Source organism: Accipiter gentilis, chromosome 4 (genome assembly GCF_929443795.1).
Source record: "Accipiter gentilis chromosome 4, bAccGen1.1, whole genome shotgun sequence".
Lineage (NCBI taxonomy): Eukaryota > Metazoa > Chordata > Aves > Accipitriformes > Accipitridae > Astur > Astur gentilis.
This window is the reverse complement of record NC_064883.1, coordinates 27,704,197-27,728,673: the sequence shown is the minus strand read 5'-3', so window position 1 is coordinate 27,728,673 and position 24,477 is coordinate 27,704,197. Positions and strand designations below refer to the sequence as shown.

Below are 24,477 nucleotides of genomic sequence, written 5' to 3'. Positions count from 1 at the left end.
AAAAAAATCTGAGCATATGATTAGCTGACATGGACAAAAATTACACTATTAGAAATTCATTAGTTCTGTGTATGCAGCATTAATCACAATCCTAAAATAAGAATTACTGGATATCAGAAGTAAAATTTATACTATAACCAAGCGGTGCTATTTTAAAATAGTGTTGAAAAAGTGGTAAAAATCATGGGGGATTCAATAATCCATTAGGTTTTTAGTTCAGTTTTGCTACACCTTATTATGCATATCCATTATTATCTTTAACATTTATCTTGACTTATAGTACCATGGCAACATATGGCTGTTGTATTTCAAGACTCTAACTTAGCTTTTGATTTATAGTCCATCCATAAAGAGATTTTCATACTAAGAAAAATATAGCATACTTCATTAAATATACATAGACTAATACAGTTTTTCATGAAATCTGTAAGTCATGTCATCATTACGTTGTTAATACCCAAATAATGTTCCTGACCAGATTTGTTTTCAATTAGTGAATTATAGCCACACACTCCAATACATGTGATGTCAAATATTTACACTGTATGTTATTTTATTACATAATATTTTAAAATTATAAATATTACCTCTCAAAATTATAATAAATAATGCAGTAATTTTTAAACTAATACAAAATTAACCCTTCAAGGTTCACTTTTCAAATAACTGTTTGACTGAAAATGTAGAGTGTGCATCCTCCAAATACACACACATCATAAGATTTCAACAAAACCCAAATGCTCTACCTTCAGTTTTACAACTTTGAAATTAAATATACCTGAAACATATCTGAAAACAAACCTGAAAACTAGCTAATCAATATAAGTGGCATAAGCTACATTCAGCTTTTCATGGAAAAAGCCATACTTGATTTTTTCAAATTGTATTCTGATGCTGTACACTGACCAAGTGAAACACATGATGTGACGGACAATCCAGATTAATCCATCTGACTGTGCCTCAGAAGCAACTTCAGAGCAACCAACTCAATTGCCTACAGTCTGCTAGGAGATGCTAATACCAGGAAAATCATGTCAAGAAGGACAGGATACTACTAGAAGAATGGGTTTCTTTGATGCCTTGTGAGCTGAAATCATTAAGTTCAAGTAGGGAGAGAAAGAGCAATACTTTAAGGTCACAGCTACGCCCAGGCATGCAGAAGTAACCATAAAAGTTATTTTAAAAGAGGAAACTAAATCCGATTCAATTTAGATCAGCTCTTGCTGTTAGAAGGCTGCTATCATTTAAATACTGATGGTTACTGTTGGTCATGGTTAATTAAATGGTTGTTCTTCCAGTGGTGTTTATAAGGTTCATGGCTAATAACTTACCACATGGAGGGCTGGACCATGTGTCAAAAGACAGACAAGCAGTAAATGGACTGTCAGAAAAACAGGAAAGCTGAGGCAAGGACAAAAGAAAATATAGATCTTCCCATCACATTCCCCTGCAAACAGCCCCAAACTACAATTCTGAGTATTAATGGTTCTATGACAATTGTAATTCTTTTTTTTTTTCTCTCAAAAAGAGACTAAATCAACCTTCCCACTTGGTAGAACATCTTTAATTCGGACTATACACCAAAGGATTCATGAAACTTTGCCATCCAATTACAAAACAAAGAGGTGAAAAAAAAAATGAAAGCTGAGAAAGAGTTAAAGGAGAAAATACAGTTGTCAGGAAGAAATTTCTAAAAACAAATATTCAGTCAAAGAAATTAAAATAGCTGGTACAAATTACAAAAAGACTTTTCTGAACACTATGCCAAGACTGCCCTATAAGCGCAAAGACAAGACCAATAGCTGAAGAAGAGAAAGACAGCAGGGAAAAACTGATTCATGAACCTCATTTAATTCCACAGACAGTTATAAAAACCCTGGGCTTGGAACTTCAGTTTGGGGCACAGCTCAAGGAACCTATCCAACTACATGATGATAAAGTAGGACTTCTCCCTATGTGAGTGAAAGTAGGAAATGTTATTCTACATATGCTCAGAGACAAGAGAGCCAAGACTCAGAACCCACCATAAATTAATTACTTTTGTTCAGAACAATATGAGGAAGATTTTAGCAAATGGAGATACTGCAGACATGAAGACAGGCTGACATGGAGGTAGAAGAAAGACTGATAAAGACAGACATTGGAGTTTAAGATGTCATCAGTTCAACTAGAAGTTGTACTAGATTAGATTTGTCTCAATACAAAAGTAATTATCAGGGACTAAGAAATTAATTCAAACTAAGTTGAGCCCTAGTCATGGGTTTATGTGATCAGGAAGAGTGGGAAGTGAACAAAGAGGAGTCAATAAGATCCTGACTACATACCCACTAAAATCAATGGGAAGTCTTACAGGATTGATCTAAACTGGTTTAAGGTGTTACCAAAAAAAAAAATAATCCATATTTATGTTAACATGTTGGCAATAATAGTATGGATTAAAAAAAAGATTAGGGAGAAAAGATGAAGGTGAGAAAGTGAGTGTGCAGGTAGTCCCCAAAGAAGGAAAATCAGCTCTGAACAAATGTCATATTCACATACCAGAGCAGCAGCAAAACCTTCTTTGCTTGGAAGCAAATGCAAGTTTCAGACCAGACCAGGGTTCTCAACAGACCCTGCTGTGGTGGCAGGCGCATCCACAGGAAATAACAGGTTTTATCCAAAACAACCACCAATACTGTATTTTTCTGAGGACTATGTGATCATGTAATGGCCACATAGGAAGACTCTAATCCCCACAAGCAGTCCAAAGACTGCACTTCAAAATCACAGGTTTATGCACACTGCTACAACCACAGACCTAAGGATTCCACTGGAACCAGTGGGAAAACCTTTAATCAGGAGAAGGCTGGAGGTCATTAATTACAGGACAGGCTTATATCCTGGAATAAGACAAAGTTACTGCTAGACTCAAATCACTGAAGAGCTGAGCAACCTGGTCTAAGCTTGTAGCTGACCCTGCTTTGAGCAGGAAGCTGGACTAGAGACCTCCCGAGGTCCCTTCCAAGCTGAGCTATCCTATGATCCTAAGAATACCACTGTATGACAGAAAATGAGCGTAATTCCACTCTCAGCAGTATGCTTGAGTATAAATAGTGTTGTTTATTTTTGTTTTCCTACCAATTTACAATATGCTGAAGCACGTAAGAGATGATTAATAAATTACACCTTTTATGTAGGCAAAGCAAATGGAAAGCTAAGTTATTTGCATATCTCAAACATTAGAATCTTGCATTTTAAAAGTAATTGAATATAGTATAAGTAAGAATTTACAAAATACTTTTCATGGATCTGATGGTATTTTGGTGGTATGTGGAACACTTTACACATCTTTTCAAACACAAATAGTAGAAATAATGAATGGCAAAATTACAGCACACTGCTCTGTATATTTTGGAGTAAGTTCCTAAATTTTGGAATCTGACCTGGCAAGAATTCTAGTGTCTTGAAATCTCATGAGACATCTGTCTTGACCTAAAATCTCATAGGTCTTCTGGAGAGATCTGTTCACAGAAGAACTGCATTTTAAGAGACTGTTGTATGAAGACAGTAGGGAACTTGCTAACCAGAGTATGTTTTCATCGAGGGGAGAAGTCGTCTTGATTTCTCAGATTGGAAGTATTTTCATGGGAACATACACCGCAGTTCCTAGAGAGCAGCTTTACCAGGTCATGGATGGAATTTCTGATTAAAAGCAGAGAGATACTCCCATTGCAAACAGTTATCACCAAATGCTGGGAGCCTTTGCTTGCATTCAGGGAGACAGCAGTTCACATCCTGCCTAAGACAGATCAAGACTTCAATCTGTCTCCCACGTACGTCCCAGACATATGCCCTAATTATTGAACTTTTCTTGCTGGGGCAAATAAGCCTCCCTACCCCCCCGTCTTTTCAGGGGAGAAAAAAAAATTGTCTTAATGTTGTCCCACTTCGGAACTGAAACAATTTTTGAAACCGAAAAACTTTTTGTGGGTGGGGAAAACCATTTCACACCCAACTATTTTTAGAGTTTAAACTGCAGTATGTGTTCACAGACAGTCAATGACAGAAAATCCTAACTGCCAAATTTTGTCAACACAAGCATGGGAGTCTAATCCAGAGTTTCTCAAACAGTAAACACCAGATGTTGGTAAGAACAGGTCCATCTATCTTTGTATCCCATCTCCAACAATATCCTGTTCCAAAGGCATGCTTGTAGGAGTATAAGAAACATACCATGCACAGAGTGATCTTTTTTCAGTATAACTCCTCTACTTTCAGTAATCATTTTAGAGACTTCCTGTGACTGTGTTATAGAGGAAGGTAAATCCCCCAAACTGGCTGTAGCCAGGCAGAAGAACAACAATTTTTTTCAGGTTTTTGTTTTGTTCTGGTTTTTAACTGATTACATCTAGTGATCTGTCTATGTCCTGATGCTTGCAGCTTGGTAGCACTTAAAATTTCAACCTGATTTCTGAAAGTGGTGTTCTTATTGCTGGTGTAAATTGACACGAGACATGCACCCATTCACTGTCAGTGAATAAATAATTCATAACCATGGAATAAAAATTTGTACAAGGAATTTGGTGTGTTCGATACACACATTTATACAAACAAACACTTTCAAATGACACTTAAGTATCTTTCAGACAGAAGCAACGATTATTTCCCACCAAGGGTGGGATTCAGACCCGGTGACCAAGAAGATCTTTACCACAGAGGTGCTCCAAGATTTAATTTGTTCTCCAGAAAAAGCAGTCTGTTAGGAAGATGCTGACAACATTGCAGTCTGTCCCAGTAAGTTAACCCTCTCTCTAAGTGGAAAGGGGAAATCATACCTTCCACAGTGCAACACTCCATATCAATTTAAAAAAGAAAGAAAATAACTTCCAAACTCAGTCTATGTACATTTTAGAGCCAAAACCAAACATAAATGCATGAGTTAATGTTATGATCCTAGAATAAGTTTAACTTTAAACAATATGAACACAAGCCATTTCTCCCACCCTTTCCAGCCAGCAGTTTCTTCCCTCAGTTCTTTGATTCATAGCTCTAAACTTTTACTTGAACTATATAAATAGCTGCTAAAAGAATTATCAACCACGTGGATCAGCTTTTAAATAGGAACATGACACTGCCAGTGAGTTATACAACTGCTTGTGAGAGAGCAGTGAACTGCTCGATATCGGATTCCTAGGATCTATTCCTGACTCTCAGAAAATAGTGTGGTCTGCTGGCTAATGATAATATAGTCAATGCAATGAATTTGGCACATTTATCCTGCAGGCACTGCTGTAAGCTGAATGAAACTTGGTTCTGCCTAGGTTTCTCCATTTTACTATGTATATAAAATAAGAACTAATGTCAAGAAAAAAAAATTTTGTTCCACAGTAACAGTTACACAATACATAAAGATTCTGAAATTTCTTCACGATGGAGAATAAAGCAGAGTGGTTTTTCCTGGCCACAGGCCTAAAACATCTCTTCTTAGAGCACCTCTCGTAACTGGGCACTGCTGGTGTCAGATATGCCAGTTTCCCACAACAGGTACAGCATTGTCAAAAGGGTATAGTTAGAGTAGGTTTTTATTCCAAATTTAAAATTTTATAACAGAGAAGAAACAGCATCTTGTTCTATTTATGAACATTACAATAATGCAGTTTATTGTAACTGTCACATAGCATTAAGCTGAAAGATAACACCTGTGAAACCTGTTACCTGAATTGTGTCGGGCAATATACCCAAGTGCCCAAGATGCAGCTTCTTTGACTCCAGGGTCAAAATCTTCCAAGCAAATCACAAGCATTTCCAGTGCTCCACACTGAACTACTGCCTGAGCTAGCTGTGGAGAATGTTTACCAACTGCTCTTAGCACAAATGCAGCTGCTTTCTTGTAGAAACGCTATACAAATCAGAAGAAAAGGAAGAAAAAAAAAAACAGCTTTTACTAACATTAAGTAGTTCAAAGCATAATACAGTACAGACATCCATAAATTAGACTTTTTTAGTAGCAGCAGTCTCTCATACAGATCCAAATCATGACCATCAGACATCACAGAAACAATGAACTTACAGACCTTCTCTGAGAGAGCTCATGATATAAAATTTGCAGTAAGTGCATAAACAAACAGGAAAAAAATGAGAGGGCTAAGAGGATATGGGGAAAAGATAATAATCTAGATAAGTCTGTTTAAGTGAGTACTGAATGATAAGAGCTGCAAAACCAATAGCTCTTAACATATTTAACCAGATTACAGATGTTATGCAGGGCAAGCTCCTAAAATAATTCTACCCATCTTTGACACTTGCAACGTTTCACAATTTCTAATGTATACACCCTCACAATATCTCTATGAGAACACATTGTTTACACTTACAAACAGGAAACCGAGACACAGAATTCGATCCAACAGAAGGGTTTAGGATCTGAATCCTGAAATGCCTAAATATTGCCTAAGCCCACAGCAACAGGACTAAGCACCTTGGCACTTCTGTCACAAGTTCAAGCAAAATCCAAGCACTTGTGTCAGTTCTACCCATCTCCCTCAGTGCTAGGCCAAATACATGTTTTGAGCATATATATAACATATGATGCTGCACACATCATGGGGTTCCATGTAAAGTGCAGTGGTGGTTGTAGTTTCTTCTAAAAGCACAGTTAAAAGTCTTCCCCTCAAAAGTCACCTTTGAGTCTCCTCCTGCAGTTTCGTAAGTATCATTGGGATGTGGAAGCTGAATATTAAATTTCTTCCCCTGCCTTACCGTTTCAAAATTCAGAGCCCAGTTAAAGTACTCTGGCCAGAGACAACCGAGTTGTGAGAAAGACAGTTCTTCCCTCTCATGAAGCAGCAATGAGTGCAAGATTCCTTGGGACACAAGTAATATACTGCTACGTCCACTTGCCCAGAGAGTATGCTCTCCAGCCTGGCAGTTGACAGACCATCCATCCCTACGGACAAGCTCTAGAGGGCTCTCTCTCCGTGTGCCAGCTGGCTTTAATCTCATTCCAAGATGCTTGATTCTCCCCTGCTCTGTACAGGGAGCCTGGGCACTTTACAGTGCTAGCTTCTGACCGTCAAGGTACCCAAAACTTAATGCAAAGCCCACATCCCTTTTGGATCACGTCCAGAGAAACAAAGAACCACGTGAGTGCTTTTGTGCATCCTGTAAGGCACAACCAAACACCTTCAAAAGTCTGATCTAAAGCACTAAGGTATGGCAATAGAGGAGTATCTGCAACGGCTTCACAGGAAGTAAAATGGACCCAGGCCCACTCCCTGGCCCTGAAGGAAAGTGATACTGCACACCACGTCCATCCACTTAAACTCTTCGTCCCTCAAAGCACAATGGCCTCATCTATACTATTGGAAACTGTCCCCACCTTGTGCTATCACATAAACCATGTGCAGGAATTGATGGTTGGCATTAGCTAAAACCATACCACAGAGCACGTTAACAATCAAAGAGCACAGTATCTTCCAGTGCTCAAACGCATGCCCTGACCCTCCTTAGTTTACCAGTACTGATATAATTCCTTAATGCCAAAAATCTAGTCTTCTAAGTTAAGGCCTACAAGCAAGTACATTAAACATAATTTACAAGCAAAGCATTAAACATCATTTAGGGCGAACAAAAGTTAAGGGAAACAGTACAGACAAATGGTCAAATCCCTAGCTAATGTAAGTTACCGTTAAGTTCTGCTGAACCCAATGGAGCTCTAGCTGTTCACACCAGGCTATGTCTGTGCAAATATGGGTATGTTATTTCTGTGAAGTAATTATGCTCCTGGCAAAGAAAAACATTTCTTTGTTTTTATTATTCAAAACACATTTATTTACAAACCATATTCTCAGGCACAGTCAGAACACACTGTAAAACAGTGTTTTGCTCAGTTTAATTGACAAAACATTGATCTGGGATGTGACCCTGTATCTGTTCTCCATAAATCAGTAGAATCAGTATTTATTGTGTGCTCAAAGAATCTGCTCCTTAAAATAGATGTTGATACATGAAGAGTGAGTGGAATGGAAATGTATCTGGGTGGGGTTTTTTTGCCTATGGGAAGTAACAAACTGCACGCATTGCTAAACTCTGCATGAACTGGATAATGAGTTTCCTTCACTTGCCCTCAGTCACCAAGGCATAGTAGGTTTTCCATGACCTCACACTAATCTTGCTGCTGCCCCAAGTGATTCTGAATTACAGCCATCTCAATGTAACGACAGCATGGGCAGTAACATGGAAGAGATAAATCAGGGTACTCAAGCTAATTTAGTGAGGGCTTTGAGTTGTAGCAGGGGGATAGTTTCCAAACCAAAAGAGAGGAAAACGTTTTGTTCCACTTCTTCCTTTAAAAATAGAAATAAAAGGACTGAAATGGTTATAAACTTGTCTAACTAAAACCTTAACTTTCTTTCCATACTATACTAGTATCTTGACATCAAGGTTTTTCTTTAGCTTTTTTTTTTTTTTTTAAGATTAATTGTATAGGCAATGACCTATATGCACAAAAAAATATGCAGTGAGTACTTACATTTATGTTTTCCTCAAAAGATTGCAAATGAAAATATATAGTTTTCCAAAATATATTTCCATTGAAATCCTACTTCTCCTAAATCTAATAAATCAAAACTGCAACCTAAGTATGGCTGTGATATCAATGCATTTAACTCTCAGCTGTCTCTTTCTTTTTCCAGTTATTAGGAACCTTATTTAAAAGTATTTCTGTTAATCTAGGTTAGGATCACTGGAAAATCAGAGATGGAATATATGCAAAACTTGAGGGAAAATGGTGAGAAGGGAGAAAAAGAGACCATCAGATTTATTCTCATTGCAATTGTGACTACACATTGTTTGGTTTTGACAACTAAAAAGATGAAAACCTTCCAGTGTATTTTTCTGTGCCAGTGGTTTGAGATTTCTCATGCTACAGATTTCCAAAAGACTATGTATGGAGATATTTAATATTTCATTACAGAAGTTCAGAGGGTTTTATATGTATTTTTTAAGTGTTTGGTACTATCAACAAATCCTAGTCAATTATCACTACAGCTTTCAAATTGTCTCATTTTTAAAGAGGGACTTTTATAAAGTATCACTCAACATTTTAAAAACATAACAGTGCCATGAATATATTTCCTATAGTGCACTAAAAGGTAAAATGATATTTTAAAGTAAAGTTTATTCGAAGTAAAACTTAGGTACACAGTACACATTGATCTCTTGGGGGTTCAAAACATACATGCTCTCTCTGACTTCACAACATTTACTGCTATATTAGAATAACAGCAGATAGCTGATACAGAAAGATTTCCCTTTCCCTGTGCAATAGTTTAAAAAAACGATTACTTAAGAAAACAATGGTGGCTTACATTCTGCTCAGACAATGAACACAAGAGCTGTGGAAGAATGTCTCCCTTCACGACTGCCTCTGCCAGGTCATCGTTATAGTTGGCAAGTCTCCCAAGAGCCAAAGCAGCAGTCTGTTGAATAGTTGGGATGACATCCAGCAAAAGAGGTCTCAGCAAAGACATTACACCTGAGTTACACCAGGAAGAGAAAAGCCCATTTGGTAAGCAGAAATTTTCTAAACATTTGCCTTTATTCATAAAAACCTATTAAATTACTCTTCCAGGCAGTAAGAATTTGTAGGAAATCCAGGTGTCCCACTGAAATGAAGTCAGCACTTGCTATGTGTCAGCAGTGCTATCCAATGTTTCTGCTCTTTTTTCATAGGTACAAAACACTTCTGAAATATAAAAAAAAGTCACATGTAGAAATAAGCTATATTCAAACATCTATAAAATACATGTCTTAAAGTATACACAAGAAAATAAGGTAGATTCAAACTATATAAAATGCATGTGTTAAAGTATGCACAGGAAACTCCATCTGGAGGTCCTGGTGAGCTGACATTGTCATGTCACTCATTCAGCATGCCAGCAGAACCTCTACGTTGAATTACACCAAATAATTTTTCATCTATTACAAGCAATGATTGATTTGGGGACCAATATCCATAATAGATTACACTCCAGATAGAAGAGTTGAAGATTTTCTTATCATGTTATTATTTATGACATGTTTTCACTGATGAGTCATCCACAGTGTATCAGTTAAACATGAAAGAACATGAAAGTCCATTCTCTAAGGTGGTCTTATAATACATCCTTGAAATTATAGCTGAGGTGAGCAGCCGTGACATGAACTATTTGCAGTTACAGCCTAAGAAAGTCCTTACGATAGACAAACATCTGGCTAAAAATAGGAAGCGGGAGGAGTAAGCTTTCCATAGGTCACAGTGCAGTTCTGCAGGCCTCCGTGCTGGGATGTGCCGTTTGGTATTCATCTATGATCTGGAACAGCATGAACAGATAGGTGAGACTTTGCTGGTGACTCAAAGTTATTCAGGTAGTACCAGTGAGGGAAACACGGAACTAGAGACTGAATTACTGGATAACAAAATGGCAAGTGAAACAGAGCACATACAGGGTAGCCAGTCCCAACCTCACATATGCAGTGATGCACCCCATACAGATCACTACCACCCAGGAGAAAGATCTTGATGTTAGAACAGATAGTACCACAGAGTTACGAGCTCACTGTTTGGTAGCAGAAAATAAACTTTACCCACAGAAGTATGCTCTGCTCAGAATTATTTGGAAAGGAATAGAGACCAAAGCAGAGACCATCACTATGCTATGGTAAAAACTATCCTACATGTAATACCCTCCCCTAGAGCAGAACTGAAAAAGATTGAATGAAAGGCAACAAGGATGATCAAAGACGACCACTCTGTATGTGGAAGCTCTTCCTACAGTCAAGCTAAGGCTCTTCTATAGGGATATAAATAAAATCCACGTGGTTACATAAAAAATATGATTTGTAGGTCTGGGAAGGTCAATATTCCAGAGAGAAGCTGCACTGCCATGAGAGATATGGCCTCCCAGGGTGTTCACAAGTCAAAATAACACAGGTCTTGTGGGGGCACACAGTAAAAGGAGAAAAATGATATGAAATTGTGATGTCCAATACCACTACAGAAGCACCAAAAATGGCGCTGTAACATGCACTAATTGAAACATGTACATGTAGAACCTATGGAAACAGGTCTGTAGTATAGCTGGGGCCTGCTCGCACTTCTGTCAAAGCCACCGGGAGCTGAAAGAGGCCTCCTGTGTACCAGCAGACACAAGCTAGATCGTCCAGTATTGTAAGATCAATGTGAATTCGTTTAGCACTTTGCAGAAATCACTACTTCAGAATGTGGTCATCATATTGACATCTTCTCACAAACTCTCCCAAATAGCAGGTATGGTCTCATTAGCAAGTTACGCTTAACATCAAAATGCACCAAGTACTTTATATCACAAATTAACAGTAAAAACAAACATTACATTTGAGCCCTTAACTTGAGATAATATGAAAACAAGTTAAGTTTAATAAATTTTAAAAAGAAAAAAAAAAAAAAGAAAATTATTAGTTTTACTGATATAAAAGATACCATTAGAAGTGGTTGGGGGAAAGGGAAAGGAACACTTCAGTGTGCAGTGTCCTGACCCTAGAAAAGCCAAAGGCCTGATGGGTGGAACATTCAACCAGGATGTGGCAAACAGTTCAATTCTGGTGATGGTCTCAAAATCCAGTGAAATTTAAACAGACTAGATTCACTTTACCCAGGAGGAACCCATGAGCTAGATCCAGACCATGTGACATGTTTCTGGCCTGCATGACATACCTAGACACTGCAAAATGTAAAACCACATTTAAGAAAGTTTACATATATATATGCTTTGAGTTGTCCCAAATATGAGAGATTTTGTATAATTTGTATTTGCAAGATTAGCTGATACAGATTTCACTTTCAGAATAGGCTAGAAAGCCTTGAGCCTGAAAATGCTTCCAAGCAGCATGCCTCCCCATGACCAATACCATTCATTTCATGGTAGTATAAACCATGTAAAGCTTGGTGATGACAGCAATGTGTCAGCACAGAACGTTCTACTGCGAATTATTTTAGCTGATGAAACTGAAGGTGAGGAAAGAGATGAAAAGTGAAATGGGAGTTACTGTTTGAAGAGAGGACACAAGGTGCTAAAATAGGGTTGAAAAAAAAACAGTGAATGGATGGAAAACATTTAGAAATGATAGAAAGTGTGCTGATCCTCAAGGAGACTGTATTTTCCCAAAGTGATGTCTGAATGTGAGAAAAGACAGTGAACAAATAATTATCATGACAAGAGCTTTGGAGGAACAAGAAAAAGAAAAATCAATTCCTGTTGCTGTACAAACCTTATATTGACATCAAATTAACTGAGAATTGAGAGAAGTGTATAGGCCTAGATTATGCCTGTGCATTGAACATAATTAAAAGCTTCTACCTCTACTTCCTGCCTTCTCTAAAACAAGTTTCTTTCTCTGCATCGAGATGCTATCCATCATCTTTGACTACTCTGCAAGACCAACTGCTCAAAGAGTTTTCACCATTGTCATGATTTTTACATCTTCAGCAAACCAAGTATTTCTTTCTTTACAGCACTTAGAAAAAAATAATTAATCCTGAGAGCGTAAAACAGCTACATAGAGATTATATGGTCTCCACTAAAACACCTGTAGGAAAACCAAGATGTCCACCTTTCCTTCTATGACTTTTGAAGATAGTGCTGGAAAGGACAGATGTGCCTTACACAGGAGGAGGCTTTCCTGCCTTGGGCCCAGCCCAGCTCTTTCTCTCAGAGACAGCTGTATTTGATGAGCTCCTCTATTTGATCTCTTCTTTTCTTTTGACTGTTCTGTCTACAACAAAGTCTACCCCTCTTCTCCAAAGAGGTCCAAGCCAGGATTCCTATCAGCATTTTTAATTAAATCCAAATGTATTTCACATTATCTTAGAGCAGGAAAATAGGTAAGAACCTTCTAAAAACTTCCTTTTACCTCTACCATTCAGTCAAATGAACAGGGCCATACAGAGCGCGGGAGCAGTAGTGTCTTGCTGGAGAAAACTTTAGGAGAACTTTGTGGTTGCCTTCTAAGTAAGTCTGTTGTGACAGAAGTAGGAAATTCATTAACTCTAATTCAAAGGCAGCAACACAGAAAGTAAACTACAAAATAAGGCATTTAGACCATTGGACTAGATTTGTTTTGGAAGACTTCCCACTAGAAACTTGGAAACAGGGTAACAAAGAATTACTGCCAAATATTCTCTCTTGCATCACAGAACCTTGACTGACCTTGGGCAAGGAATGACTCCCCTTTCTATCCTCAGTTTCCCACTCAGATTTGTTTCAAAGAATGACACGCTTTAGAAGCTGAATCACCCTGAACACGTACCTCTCAAGTGGAGCTGTTGTGCACAGGCCTGATGCGCTTTCTTTTAGCAAGCAAGCGCTGGTTCCTGCCTATCTGGAACAAACAACCACTCAAGGCAGCAGCAGGTTCCAAGTTTTTTCATTCCAAGTTTCTGCAGCCAAACAGTCACTATTCTGGAGATAGCAATCTTCATTTGGTCATTTTGATTTCTTGGGGAATACCACCTGGAAGTCACGCAGAATTCCTCTACTCTCCTCCCACCCCCTGCCAAACCCTTGTCAAACTTAACTAGTCACAAGTCAGAGAAACATCACTCTACATTTGAAATTCTCTCAATTTCTGCACCTGAAGATGACCACTTCTGCCCTATTCTCCTTCCTTAAACCCAAAATTTATTTCCATTTTAAAATGTAAATGTGGAAAAAAGTCATTCTATGCTAGTGTTGTCTCTCAACAGATGCTGTCTGAATTTATGCTTTGGATCAAATATAACGTTGTCTTCTCATTTTTGTGTGCTACCTGTTATACTAAGAGCATTCAATAAGCTAATGTTAGCACTCAAACATTCATCATATCACCTTGATTTTTCAGGGGTCCTGATGTTAAATCAGCTGAATTTGACAAGGAAATAAACTGGAAATTCATTGCTGCCTCACCCCAACTCCCTATCTTCAACTACCCTTTCCTAGAAGCAGCGAGTTTTAAGTAGGAAACTTAAAACAAATTTCCCAGAAGAATGGTAAGAGAGAACTTTCACACTCACTCATTTTGACACAGCCTCTTCAAAACAACGCAGTACACATGTCTCAAGTACGTGGTCCTCAAGTGTGACTCACCCCAAGAAAGGACTCCTCACCATGACAGTTCCATGCACAACACAACTACAATCCTTCAAATATCAAAGGGAACATAAATATAGTTTGGTAACAGAGACTCTGGGTAATCAAGTAATTCGTACAGTGATTACCAGATAGTGTGGGACATAATGCAGATTCAGTTTGATAGAAGGGCTGGAGATTTCTGAAGGATCGAGGAGCAGTAAGTTTCTCCTCCTTAAAAGCTGATCTGGCTGAACATTTCCCAGACCCTGTTTCTGCATTAATGGAGCAGAACTAATCCTGTTCCAAGAGGACTGAAGTTCTGAAAATGCCGCTCACGGGGCTAGTTAGTGGCCACCACACAATCCTTCAGACACACCAAAACCAAGGTAGTCACAAGGTGCTGCTTCTTTTTAATGGTGACTTGTTAAGATGAGAGTGAAGCTCCTAACAAATTCTGGCTTTGAAATTCTACTTGCAAATCGCCTCCAAACAGGCCAGGAGGCTGAGAAGAGGAAGAATCCTGAAGGAGTTGAGCTTTCAGTTGATTGAGTTACAGAAAAAGCCAGCCAGTCCTCCAGCTTCAGCTGCATTTACTTTCTCCTTCTCTGTCATCTCTCTGGTACTTTCCTTAATACACAACCTCCTTCTTCCCTTCATCAGGCACCACCACGTCATCAAGCCTCAGGGAAAGCCACTGTCCTCACTTGATCTGCTACAACTCCAAATGTAACCTTCTGCCTTTCATGCCACATTGCATACTTCTCTCCCACTTTTCTTCCCACTAAAGCTCAGCAAAGCTTTTAACTCAAAATAAAAATAATTTTTTTAAAAAAAAAGTAAGTGCATCCTTCACAAAAGAAGGTACATAAACCCAAATGTTGAAACTGGCTATATGGGGGCACTGGAGTCTGTCCATGCATATCTACTTGCAAGGTCCAGATAGGGCAAGAACACAGATGCTTTAAGGGAGCAGCTCTTTTTCTGCACAGCTGACTCAACAGCCATCCTCCCTACACACCCTATGCTCCCAGCTGGCTTTCTAAAAAGCACTGTGCTATCAGAGCACGTTCTTTAATACTATTTAAAATGTGGAACTACATCCTGAAATCCCTTCCCAGAGTCTGATCCTCCTTACACAGGGCCAAGTATCCAACTGTCACATTCAAAATAGGTACATTTAAAATACGTACACTAGAAAGAGAAGTTGAGAAAAGTATGAGCAAAAAGACTCAATGTAATTGGATGAAGGAAATAAATTTGAATAGCCTTTTCTCAAAAACAAAGACTCCTAAAACCACTCCAAAGATCTGGAAACACAGCTTTTAAAACCTGTAACCAATGGAATAGCTCTGGAGCAGGGAGAGAATTAACACTCATGACATCATCCTTTACCTGCATAAAAACAGATCATGAAGTAGGGGAAAATCTGCCATGCTACAAAGGTTTATGATGGAGACCTAGTCTGATGCAGAAAAGCCCTGTCCCCAAGCTATAGCCTCTTGCCAACACAGACTGTGAGGAGCAAATACCAGAGCAGATGCCCAGAGGTAAAAGAAGAAGAGAGGACCCGGTCCTGGAGCATAGCTTGTGTGTAAGGCCTCAGAATTAGCTTGATACCAGACAGAATGGAAAGGAGACCTAGGCTCAGGATTGTGGGCTGATGGGGTGGGAGGACAGCTGGAAGAGATTCACTGGGAAAGGGTCTCCCTTTACACTGACATTTTGGAACTTTCTTGAAACCCTGCAGACTGGCCAGCAAGTAGGTAAGGCAGAGGAAGAGAAGTTGACGTTATCTGCCCAAGATGATAAAAATACCCCAGCAGCAATGAGAAGGGAACCTGGGTATGCAGGGTCCCAGCACACGGAGTCCTGTGGCGACACACAGGATGCTAGACCACACAGCTTCAAATTTCTTTTTTCCATGTTCCAGACTCAGCTTTCCCTATGGCTTCCACATTATGCTTAAGAATGTGATCAGCCCCAAGAAAGGGGTTAAAGAGGTGATCTTGTAATATCTTTAAAGTCAAAGGCTAAGTTGCAAGACTAAACTGTTTCTTAATCCCAACGATATCCTTAAATAATTTACAAATTAAAAGCAACAATCCCATCACCAGAAGCTCTAATGCAAAATAAATAAAAATTTAATTCCTACTATGAAAGAACACAAAAAAGAATACCCAGAAGTAATTCAAGTCTTATTCTGATACATTTATTAATGCTGAATTTTAAATGCCTCTTAAAAAAAAAATCAAAACAAAATGCTATGTCAAAGGGAGTATTTATTTACAGAGTGCTGCACTTCAGCACTTCACAAGGCAGATGAAGAAAGAAGAATTAGGCCCTCAGTGACTACTGCTTTTAGAAACATACTGGAACCAGTTTAGATTTTCTCCTAAATTTTCTAAGAGACAGAAAGCTGCCTACTTCTCAGCGCAAGAAAGACAGCTTAAGTTCATCTGCTGTTATAATTGAAAATAGTCTGTTTCTAGGATTTAAAATTTTGGATGGATGAGGGGGTCTGGAGCTCAATAATGCATTCCAGTACCAAACTTCCTGAGCTGTAGCTGCCAAATGAATAGATTTATGTTTAAAGAATATGCTTAAAATCGTTACTGTCAAAGTAGCTTCTACCATTAGTCAACAGCCCTCCAGAAATGAGATTTGATAAATCAATTGTCTGTCATTGTTCCAAGTATATATTTACTAAAGAGAAAAAGTTTAGGAGTTTTGGAGATATTTTTTTTTTCCCCCAAGTATCCATTAATTAAACATTCAAACGACAAATCCTGCAATTATTATTCATGGTAGTATTTAATCATAAGGAACAACCTTATCGAAGCCAACCACAGAGCTGGAAAACACACAGGAATGAGTTCTGACAAAGGAGTGTCTCTGATCATTCCTAGCACTTCCCCACCACCAGTAAGCTGCTGAGCTCCCAGGCACTAACCCCACAGGACATTCCTGACCGCAAGAGAAACAGTGCCGTGTAAACGTGTCAACGTCCAGGGCCAGATTCCAGTTCCCTGGTTACAACCACTTTCAGGATTTCTGCTCAGTGGGAAAGGCAGCTCCAGAGCCTGATGAGATACAGAAGCCTCAGAAGGGAGATGCCCTGGGAAAGGATGGGTTTTCTATTGGCCCTCTCTGACCTTCTTTCCAGCTTGCCAGTTGCCACCAGTTTTCCTTACAGGTCATACACAGGAGTCTCCACAATAATGGTACCTTATGGTTTCTCAACAGCCAAACCAGCGTAAGAAACTCCCACCTCTGAACCTGGCCGCTTGCTCCCCTCCGTGCTGCAGTCTGCCATCTCCTAATTTGCAGCAACACCACTGCTTGTACCTGGTTTAATACCACAGCAGCAGGACTTACAGTGTAGCAAAAAAATATTTTTTAAACACACTTTCATCTTTCATGATGTTAGCATGGTGCCCAGAGACACCTCCACAAAGAACAAACTAGTACCCATTTTCCTTATAAGTTATTAAGTATTTATCGAAAGGTCTTCTAAAAATGGGACCAAATGCTTTATTTCTTGAGCACTGATCTTTCACTGCTACCAGCCTGAATCTTGGATATTCCAGGAATATAGACCGAGGCCAACAATGCAGGAGTATGCTACAGTACATTTTGAGGGGTCAATTTTGTTCAAATCACTCTAATCTTGCCTTCTGCTTCAGCCAGAAAAAGACTAAACCCTGACAACCTTTGAGATCCAACCGAAGAACACTGCAAGGTGCCCCCTAACTCGTAAAGCTAATGGACAATGACAGCTGGCAAAGGCTTTCCACATCTTCTCAAAACTGTGATCTCCCTAAGGGATAGCTAACTTTCTTTACCAGAATAAGAAATGAGCCCCCAAATCCTTTTATATATGGACTTATACAGAGATACAGGTATAGACAGACATCTTTCTCAAATCATTGCTCCAGAGCTCACCAGATGAAGACCATGAAAGGTACACCAGTTATTTGTTAGACAGTTGTGTCTCAAAATATTTGTGTAAGTATTTTAAAAAAGGACCAAATTACATTTTATTTGGTGGGAGATTTTAAAAACCACTTAATCACATTTCATTAAGGAGAAGGTTTTAAAACCTGTATCTAGCACATCCAGAAAAGGTCAAAACTGACAGTTAGCTTTTTAATTATATAACTGTGAATTAGTTTTAAAGACACAGGTTGGGGAAGACAGTAAAATATTTGCAGGCACCAGCCATTCAAACAAATTGTAATAGGAAACACTACATTTGCAGACATTCCCTTCTCTTCTAGCATCTGAAAAATGAAAGCCTGCAGGAAAGCAGCTCAGCACCAAAATGAGCCAAGAAGGATTATGACCTACACAAATGCACATTTCCACATTACTACCCCAGAGCCCGATCCTTGTAAAATTAGCCTTCAGACCAACACCAGCTGTGCACAGAAGAAAGTTTCAGGCCTCTGAACTGATTATTTCTTCTGCACAAGCAACAAATCAGTTCTGAGGTAACTACCAACCAGATTACATCAATTATTTTAAGAAGAAATACAATGTAATTAAAGTTAGCTTGCCACTTTGTTTTCTTTCTTAAAGTAGAAACTTTCTGCATTTCTGAAAAGAGGGAACTGTAAGAAGCCTGCCTAAATGGGACCTCTCTCTGTGAGCAGCTAAAACCAGAACTGCAAATGGATACAGAGGGACCTCTTCTTACAAATAGGACATAAATTATTCCTATGGCCAAGATGTCTCTTCGGTAAACAAAGATCATTTGTATAAACTAAAGCAGTGGCATTAAGCCACTGAAAGATGACAAAAAAAAAATATCAAGAGGCACAACAAGGTATACAAAAGGCCTGGTCCCAACGTGTCACTCCCATAATCAAAGCAAATGTTTCTTTGACAAGAATTTAAGTGATAGATTTTCAACTAAACCATTTTAATAAACAGTTGTAAATACAACAACAGAAAGTTGAAAGTATTTACGTGATTGGTTTTCTTTTTTGTTTGATCCCATTGTATCTCAGAAAAGACTGACAGCTTCACTAGATTTGAGAAACAAGTATTAAAAACAAAATCAGGACAAACCAAAACACAATCAATTCATTAATACCATATGGTAAACCAACTACTGACTTATAGCACTTTTTCAAACTGTCTTTCAGGTAATCAATTACCAAGCACTTCTTTTTCCTCTTTTAAGCTCAGGAACTTTGGCCAAGCAGAGTGGGTCTGCCAGATGCCAGCAGCACAACAGCTGGTAGAAGCGCTCCCGCAGCTCCTGTTTCTAAAAATGCTCAATTTGGTTCACGACATCCCGCGACAGCAATATAACAAAAGCGATTCCCTCCTGAACTGAGCAAATCTGCTGGTGAAAAGCACTGAAGAATTTAGTAACAACTCGTAAAGCTAGTATAAAAATAGTTACTTCTAAAGTAGGCTTTCCTTGGCAAGTCAGCGCTGGCTTCGCAGGCAATCCTGTTTTCTATACTTTACATAAAGCTATATCGGAGGCACAAGGAAGTAAATGAAGAAGTGGGTTATACTGAGACATTTTCCCTGAAATAAAAATAAGTTATGAGATCACAGCCAGAGACATCCACCTCAAAGCAAACTCAGGAATAGCCCTGCAGGCAAGCAGGGCAACCCGCGCACGCAGCTGATGAGCGTAACTAACTTTCCCCGTAACGAAGTCGGCAACCCCTCGGAACCTCGCACCGCGGGGCCGGGGAACCGGGGCCAAATCTCTCCTACGGGGAGAAAAACCCTTGGAAACTAAGCGGCCAACCGGGAGGGGGGAGGGGGCGGGGGGGGGGGTGTGGAATTAAAACAGGGACGCGCCCTGGCAGCCCCGCGTTCCCGGGGGCGGCGCGGCCCTCCGCGGGACCCGAGCTCCGAGCCCCAGGCCCTGGGCCACCGCCCACGCCCTTCCCCGCCGCCGGGCGTCAAGCGGAGCGGCGGCGGGGCGCGGAAGTCCCCGCGGCCGCGCACCGCGCAAGTCCCCGCGGCCGCGCGCCGCCCGGTCCCGCCGGCCGCGTACCTGCGTTGTGGAGGGTCTCGACGTTCTGCGGCCGGGCGGCGAGCTCGGCCACCGCCTGCACGAACTGCGTCCGGGCGCGCTGGTACTGCTCGAAAACTGCGGGCGGCAGCGCCGGGGCACCGGGTTAGCGGCCGCCCCGCACGGCCCCGGACCCCGGGCCCCGGCCCTCGGGCCCCGGCCCTCCTCCGCCGCCCCGGCCTACCTTGCAGAACCTGCCGCTGGCTCATGGCGGCGGCGCGGCCGGCTGCGCGCCCGCGCAGGGCCGCACTGTGTACCCGTCGCCCTGGCAACGGGGCGGAAGCCGCGCCGCGGGGAGGGGCGGGGCCGCGCCAACGCCGCCCGTGACGTCAGCGCGCCCGCCCGCCGCCCACCGCCCCGCGCCCGCTCCGCGGCTCCGCGCCCCGCGGCGGGTGTGCGGGCGCCGGCGGGGACCAGATGATACGGCCCCGGCGGGCTGTGCCCGGCTGGCGGCACGTTGCCCGCGTGCGTTCAACCTGTGGCATAGGTGGTGGGGGGGCGGGTATGGGCACCTGCGGAGGAGGTGCGCGGGGGCGTGCGGACCCGTAGGTGTGCGGAGAGAGGACTCCGCGCCTCCGTACCGCATCGGTACCGCGAATACGCACGGAGCGGCGCGGAGACGCACCGACGGGTCTGCGTACGAACGCGAAGTTCTACGCAAGAGCGCACACCCGCAGCCGTGCAGGCTCACCTCCCTGCAGGGAGCTGTCGTTCCCGGGAGCGCCGGGGAGGGCCGACGACGCGCAGCGCCCGCCGGACGGTGCCGGCCTCAGCGCAGGGACCCGCCCGGGCCGCCGCGGCGGATCGGCCCCCGCGGGCGGCCGGGCCGGGGCGTCTGCCCGCCCCCGCTGACATTTGGCAGCCCCGCCGCTGCGCGGGGGGAGGCGCGGTGCTCCGCGGGCCGCGCTCCGCCCGCCGCGCCCGGAGAGCTGCTGCCTCGTCCCGCTCCGCTGCTGCGCGACTTGCCGAGGGCCCGGCGGGCGGCGCGGGGAGAGCCCCGCCGCCCCGGCTGAGTCCCACGCGTCGCCCGGCGGCTCCTCCGCGCTCCGCCTGCCCGGCTCCCGCTCCCCCTCCGCTCCCCGGGTGGGGGAGAAATAAAAAGGAAGGGGGGGGGGGGGAAGAAAAAGAAAAAAAGGGCAGCCGCAGCGCTCCCGCAGCTGCCCCCACCGCACCCCGCCGCGCCTTTATTCTTCGGGGAGAGGGGCCCTTTCATTTTAATTTTTTTCCTTTTTTTTTTTTTTTTTTTTTCCTTCTTACCGCCACCGCGACTTCTCCTCGGGGATCTCCGCTGCTGCCTCACACCGCCCCGCCGGCCCACGCCGGGTTTTTTCACGCCGCACGGGGAATGAACTCGCCCCGCGCAGGGCCGCGGAGCCCTCGCCTGCCCACCCACCCACCCACCGACAGCCGCGGAGCGCTGCGGCCAGCGCGGGCGGCAGGGGCGAGCCCGTGGGCTACGGCCACCGCCTCTGCCGGCAGCCACGCCTGTCGTGCCACGGGGCGAGTGCCGCGGGAGAAGCGCCGTCCCCGCTGGAGGGGAAGGCTTTGCTGGCTCCGTACGCCCGCGCAGAGCTCATGATAAGCCCGAGCGCAGCCATCCGCGCAGCGCCGGCAGCTGCCTGCACCGCCCAGATGCAGGCGGCTGGGGGGCGGCTTGTGCCCTCTCCGTACAGGGGGGGAGCAGCGCGGGAGGGGGCTCGGGGGACACACACACACGGTCAGGCGGCAGCCCCCTGACTTTGCCAAGCACAGATACTAGTTATTCCTGTGCACCATAACAGTATTTTTTCAACATTTTTTTTTTCAAGACCGTATCACTCCGGTAGAGAAGCTAGGCACTGCCTTCCACTTGTCCCATCTTGGTGTCTCCGGCTGTAAGGACTATTTACGAATAATTCTCTTCGTAGCCGGCCGGCCGAGGCATGGCTGCACCTATGAGTAAACACAACCTTGGAGGTCTGTATAGCAACTAATGCAAACGGTGGCACTGCAAAATGAAATCAGGGTTATCAGGATTTGAATGGAAATAGACTCTACATCTCCTCCAGTATCTTTTGAGGGCGATTCCCAAGACGCGGGATATTTGTGAACGAAGTTACTGGTTAGCTCTGCTATCGATCAGGCTGCTCCAAGTGAAATTGTGATCCACAGCAGAAAAAACAGCGTTACTATTCAATAAAAAAAAAGTCCCTTTCTGTAGCCACCCTCTAACGCATAGTGGCTTCAGGATTTCATAGGCTGGCATTTTGTTCTGCAAAGCTCTAAATGTACAAAATCAGGTGACTGACACTACACAAACACATTATTTGATAGGTAGTATAAAGTTTTGCTTCATACCTCCAAGTTGAAAGGCTGAAGTTACTCCAGCCGCATTTAAAAGTTTGGGAAAGTGTAAGAAAGACGTCTAATTTTAATAAACCATCTCTGGGTTTGCTCAGCTGAAAAGAGGTGGGCTAAAGTAAACAATATCACGGTCTAAAATGAGGCACGTGTTTCCAGGAGTATTTAATGTGAAAAAAATCTCTCTTTAAGCAAACAAACAAAACAGGCGATGTGCTGTTCTTTACAAATAAATGAGGCAAATTAAATCAGATTGGTGAGACGGTCGTTTGCCACAGAAAATATTTTGGGAAATTATCACCATGTGTACTTGAGAAGGGAACAGCTGTTAAACACATTTCTTTATACTTATTTCTGTTCTTAAGTTAAATAAAAAAAATAAACAAACGGTGATGAATTACTTCCAGAGTTTTGGGGTTTTTTTTAAAGCAGATGTGTCGATTACAGATAAATTGATTTATCTGTCTAATTAAGTCTAATGTTCGGATAAGCGAAACAACAAAACGCACCCTGAGTACCTCCAAAACTGCTGTTACATTTCGTTGCTTGATACTGAGAGTCTGTTCACATGGTTAATAATAATAATGAGGAATAAACACCATGCAAATGCGGTCTACGGAAATGTCACCCGTTCTCGCAAAAGTACTGAAGACGGAAAATCATTTATGGAAATGACGTAGTTGTGAGACTTCATTGCCTGCTGCTGGGGTGCTCATTAGTAGGAAACCTGTATCCTTAGGCGGGTGGTGTTAGTAACAACTGCGTTACGACACACGTCAGCTTAAAAAATAAACCGGAGACCAGGGCAATAGGCAACAATTATCCAAATTAATAACGTGCCTTCGCTTTCTGGTGGGTGTTCTTTAATCCCAGCCTTTGATTCGCTCGGAAATACGCCCGTAACGGGGCGGGGAAGCATCATTTTCCCCAAGCCGGCGAAGGGCGAAGTTGCTCCCGGAGTTTTTTCGGGGGGGTGAGGGGTGCCGGGCGGGCTTCCCAGGGGCTTTCCCGGCTTGCTCCTCTCCCCGCGGGTGCGAGGCAAGAGGTGGCTCAGCCCCTGCAGGGGAGCAGCCGGCTCCTCCGCGGGTCCCCTTCCCGCCCCCTCCCCCGCCCCCCGGCCAGAAGGGAGCTGGGTGGCAGGGTCGGGGCCGGACTCGCTGCCCCCCGACGGCTCATGCCCCGCGGTGCCGCGGCTGGCCAAGCCGTGGCTGCTCCTCTACGGCTTGAAACTGCGCGACGCTCATTAAAAGGTGAGGTCTTCCCGCGGTTTGGTGTGGCGGCTTCCCCACCGGCTGCGGGATGCCCTCCCGGGACGGCCGGCCGGGGCTGCCGGCCAGCCGGGCTGGAGCCGGAGCCGCCCCCCGGCCGCCCCCCGCGCCCCTCGGCACGGCGCCGGGTCGCCCGATCTGCCTCCGGAGGGTCTCCTCCGCTTGCCACACGCCTGGCAGGTTGCTCGAGGCTTCGAGCAAGTGTTTGCAGGGTTACAGAAATTACGGGTTTTAATCCCACGCTCGCACGACTGAGGGCGTCCGGTGGGAAAAGCAACGCGCAAACTCCTCCACTCGGTCCCGCGGCTGGGAGTTGAAAGCGCTGGGCTTTTGAAAGCGGGGACGTTAAGCGTGGAAAGGTTCCTGGGAGTGAATGGGATGTAGGGAACTGAAGTGGTCTCTCGAAGAGAGTGTACTGAGTGAGGGATCCCCAAGTCCGTGTATAGCCTCTACTAATATATGGTATTTGAACTCTTGGGTAACTTAATTTTCAAATTTAAGTTGGGCTTCGCCGTTACCTGATTTTAGCAAAAACTCTGTCAAAGGGACCGCAGCAGTGGAGAGTACCCTCTCTTTTTCCCTGAGCTTTGGCTCGGGGCTCCAGCGATTCACGCTCTTCTGGGGTCTCCTCTCCGGATTTTCGGTAGTGAGTTTAGTTTGTGAGACCTTTCTATAGAGTAAATTAGTTCTGTGAGGCGAAGACAGAAACGTCGAGGCACTTCAA

General features: G+C 43.1%; 1 protein-coding gene across 4 annotated transcripts in view; it reads right to left on the bottom strand.

Annotated features, from left to right (window-relative positions):
- SPAG6 (sperm associated antigen 6) overlaps positions 1 to 20,409 on the bottom strand; it is a 38,582-nt gene extending 18,173 nt beyond the window's left edge. For 3 of the 4 annotated variants that reach the window (XR_007505794.1, XM_049798211.1, XM_049798213.1), the window contains exons 1-4: positions 20,330 to 20,409; positions 20,128 to 20,223; positions 9,348 to 9,514; positions 5,695 to 5,878 (exon numbers count right to left, since the gene is read on the bottom strand). Coding sequence is in view for 3 of the 4 variants with exons in the window: in XM_049798211.1 (XP_049654168.1) it covers positions 5,695 to 5,878; positions 9,348 to 9,514; positions 20,128 to 20,223; positions 20,330 to 20,354 (472 nt within the window). In the remaining variant the exon portion in view is untranslated. The remainder of the gene's footprint in view (positions 1 to 5,694; positions 5,879 to 9,347; positions 9,515 to 20,127; positions 20,224 to 20,329) is intronic. The other variant, XM_049798212.1, reaches the window with a different exon arrangement.
- Positions 20,410 to 24,477: the final 4,068 nt, after the last annotated feature.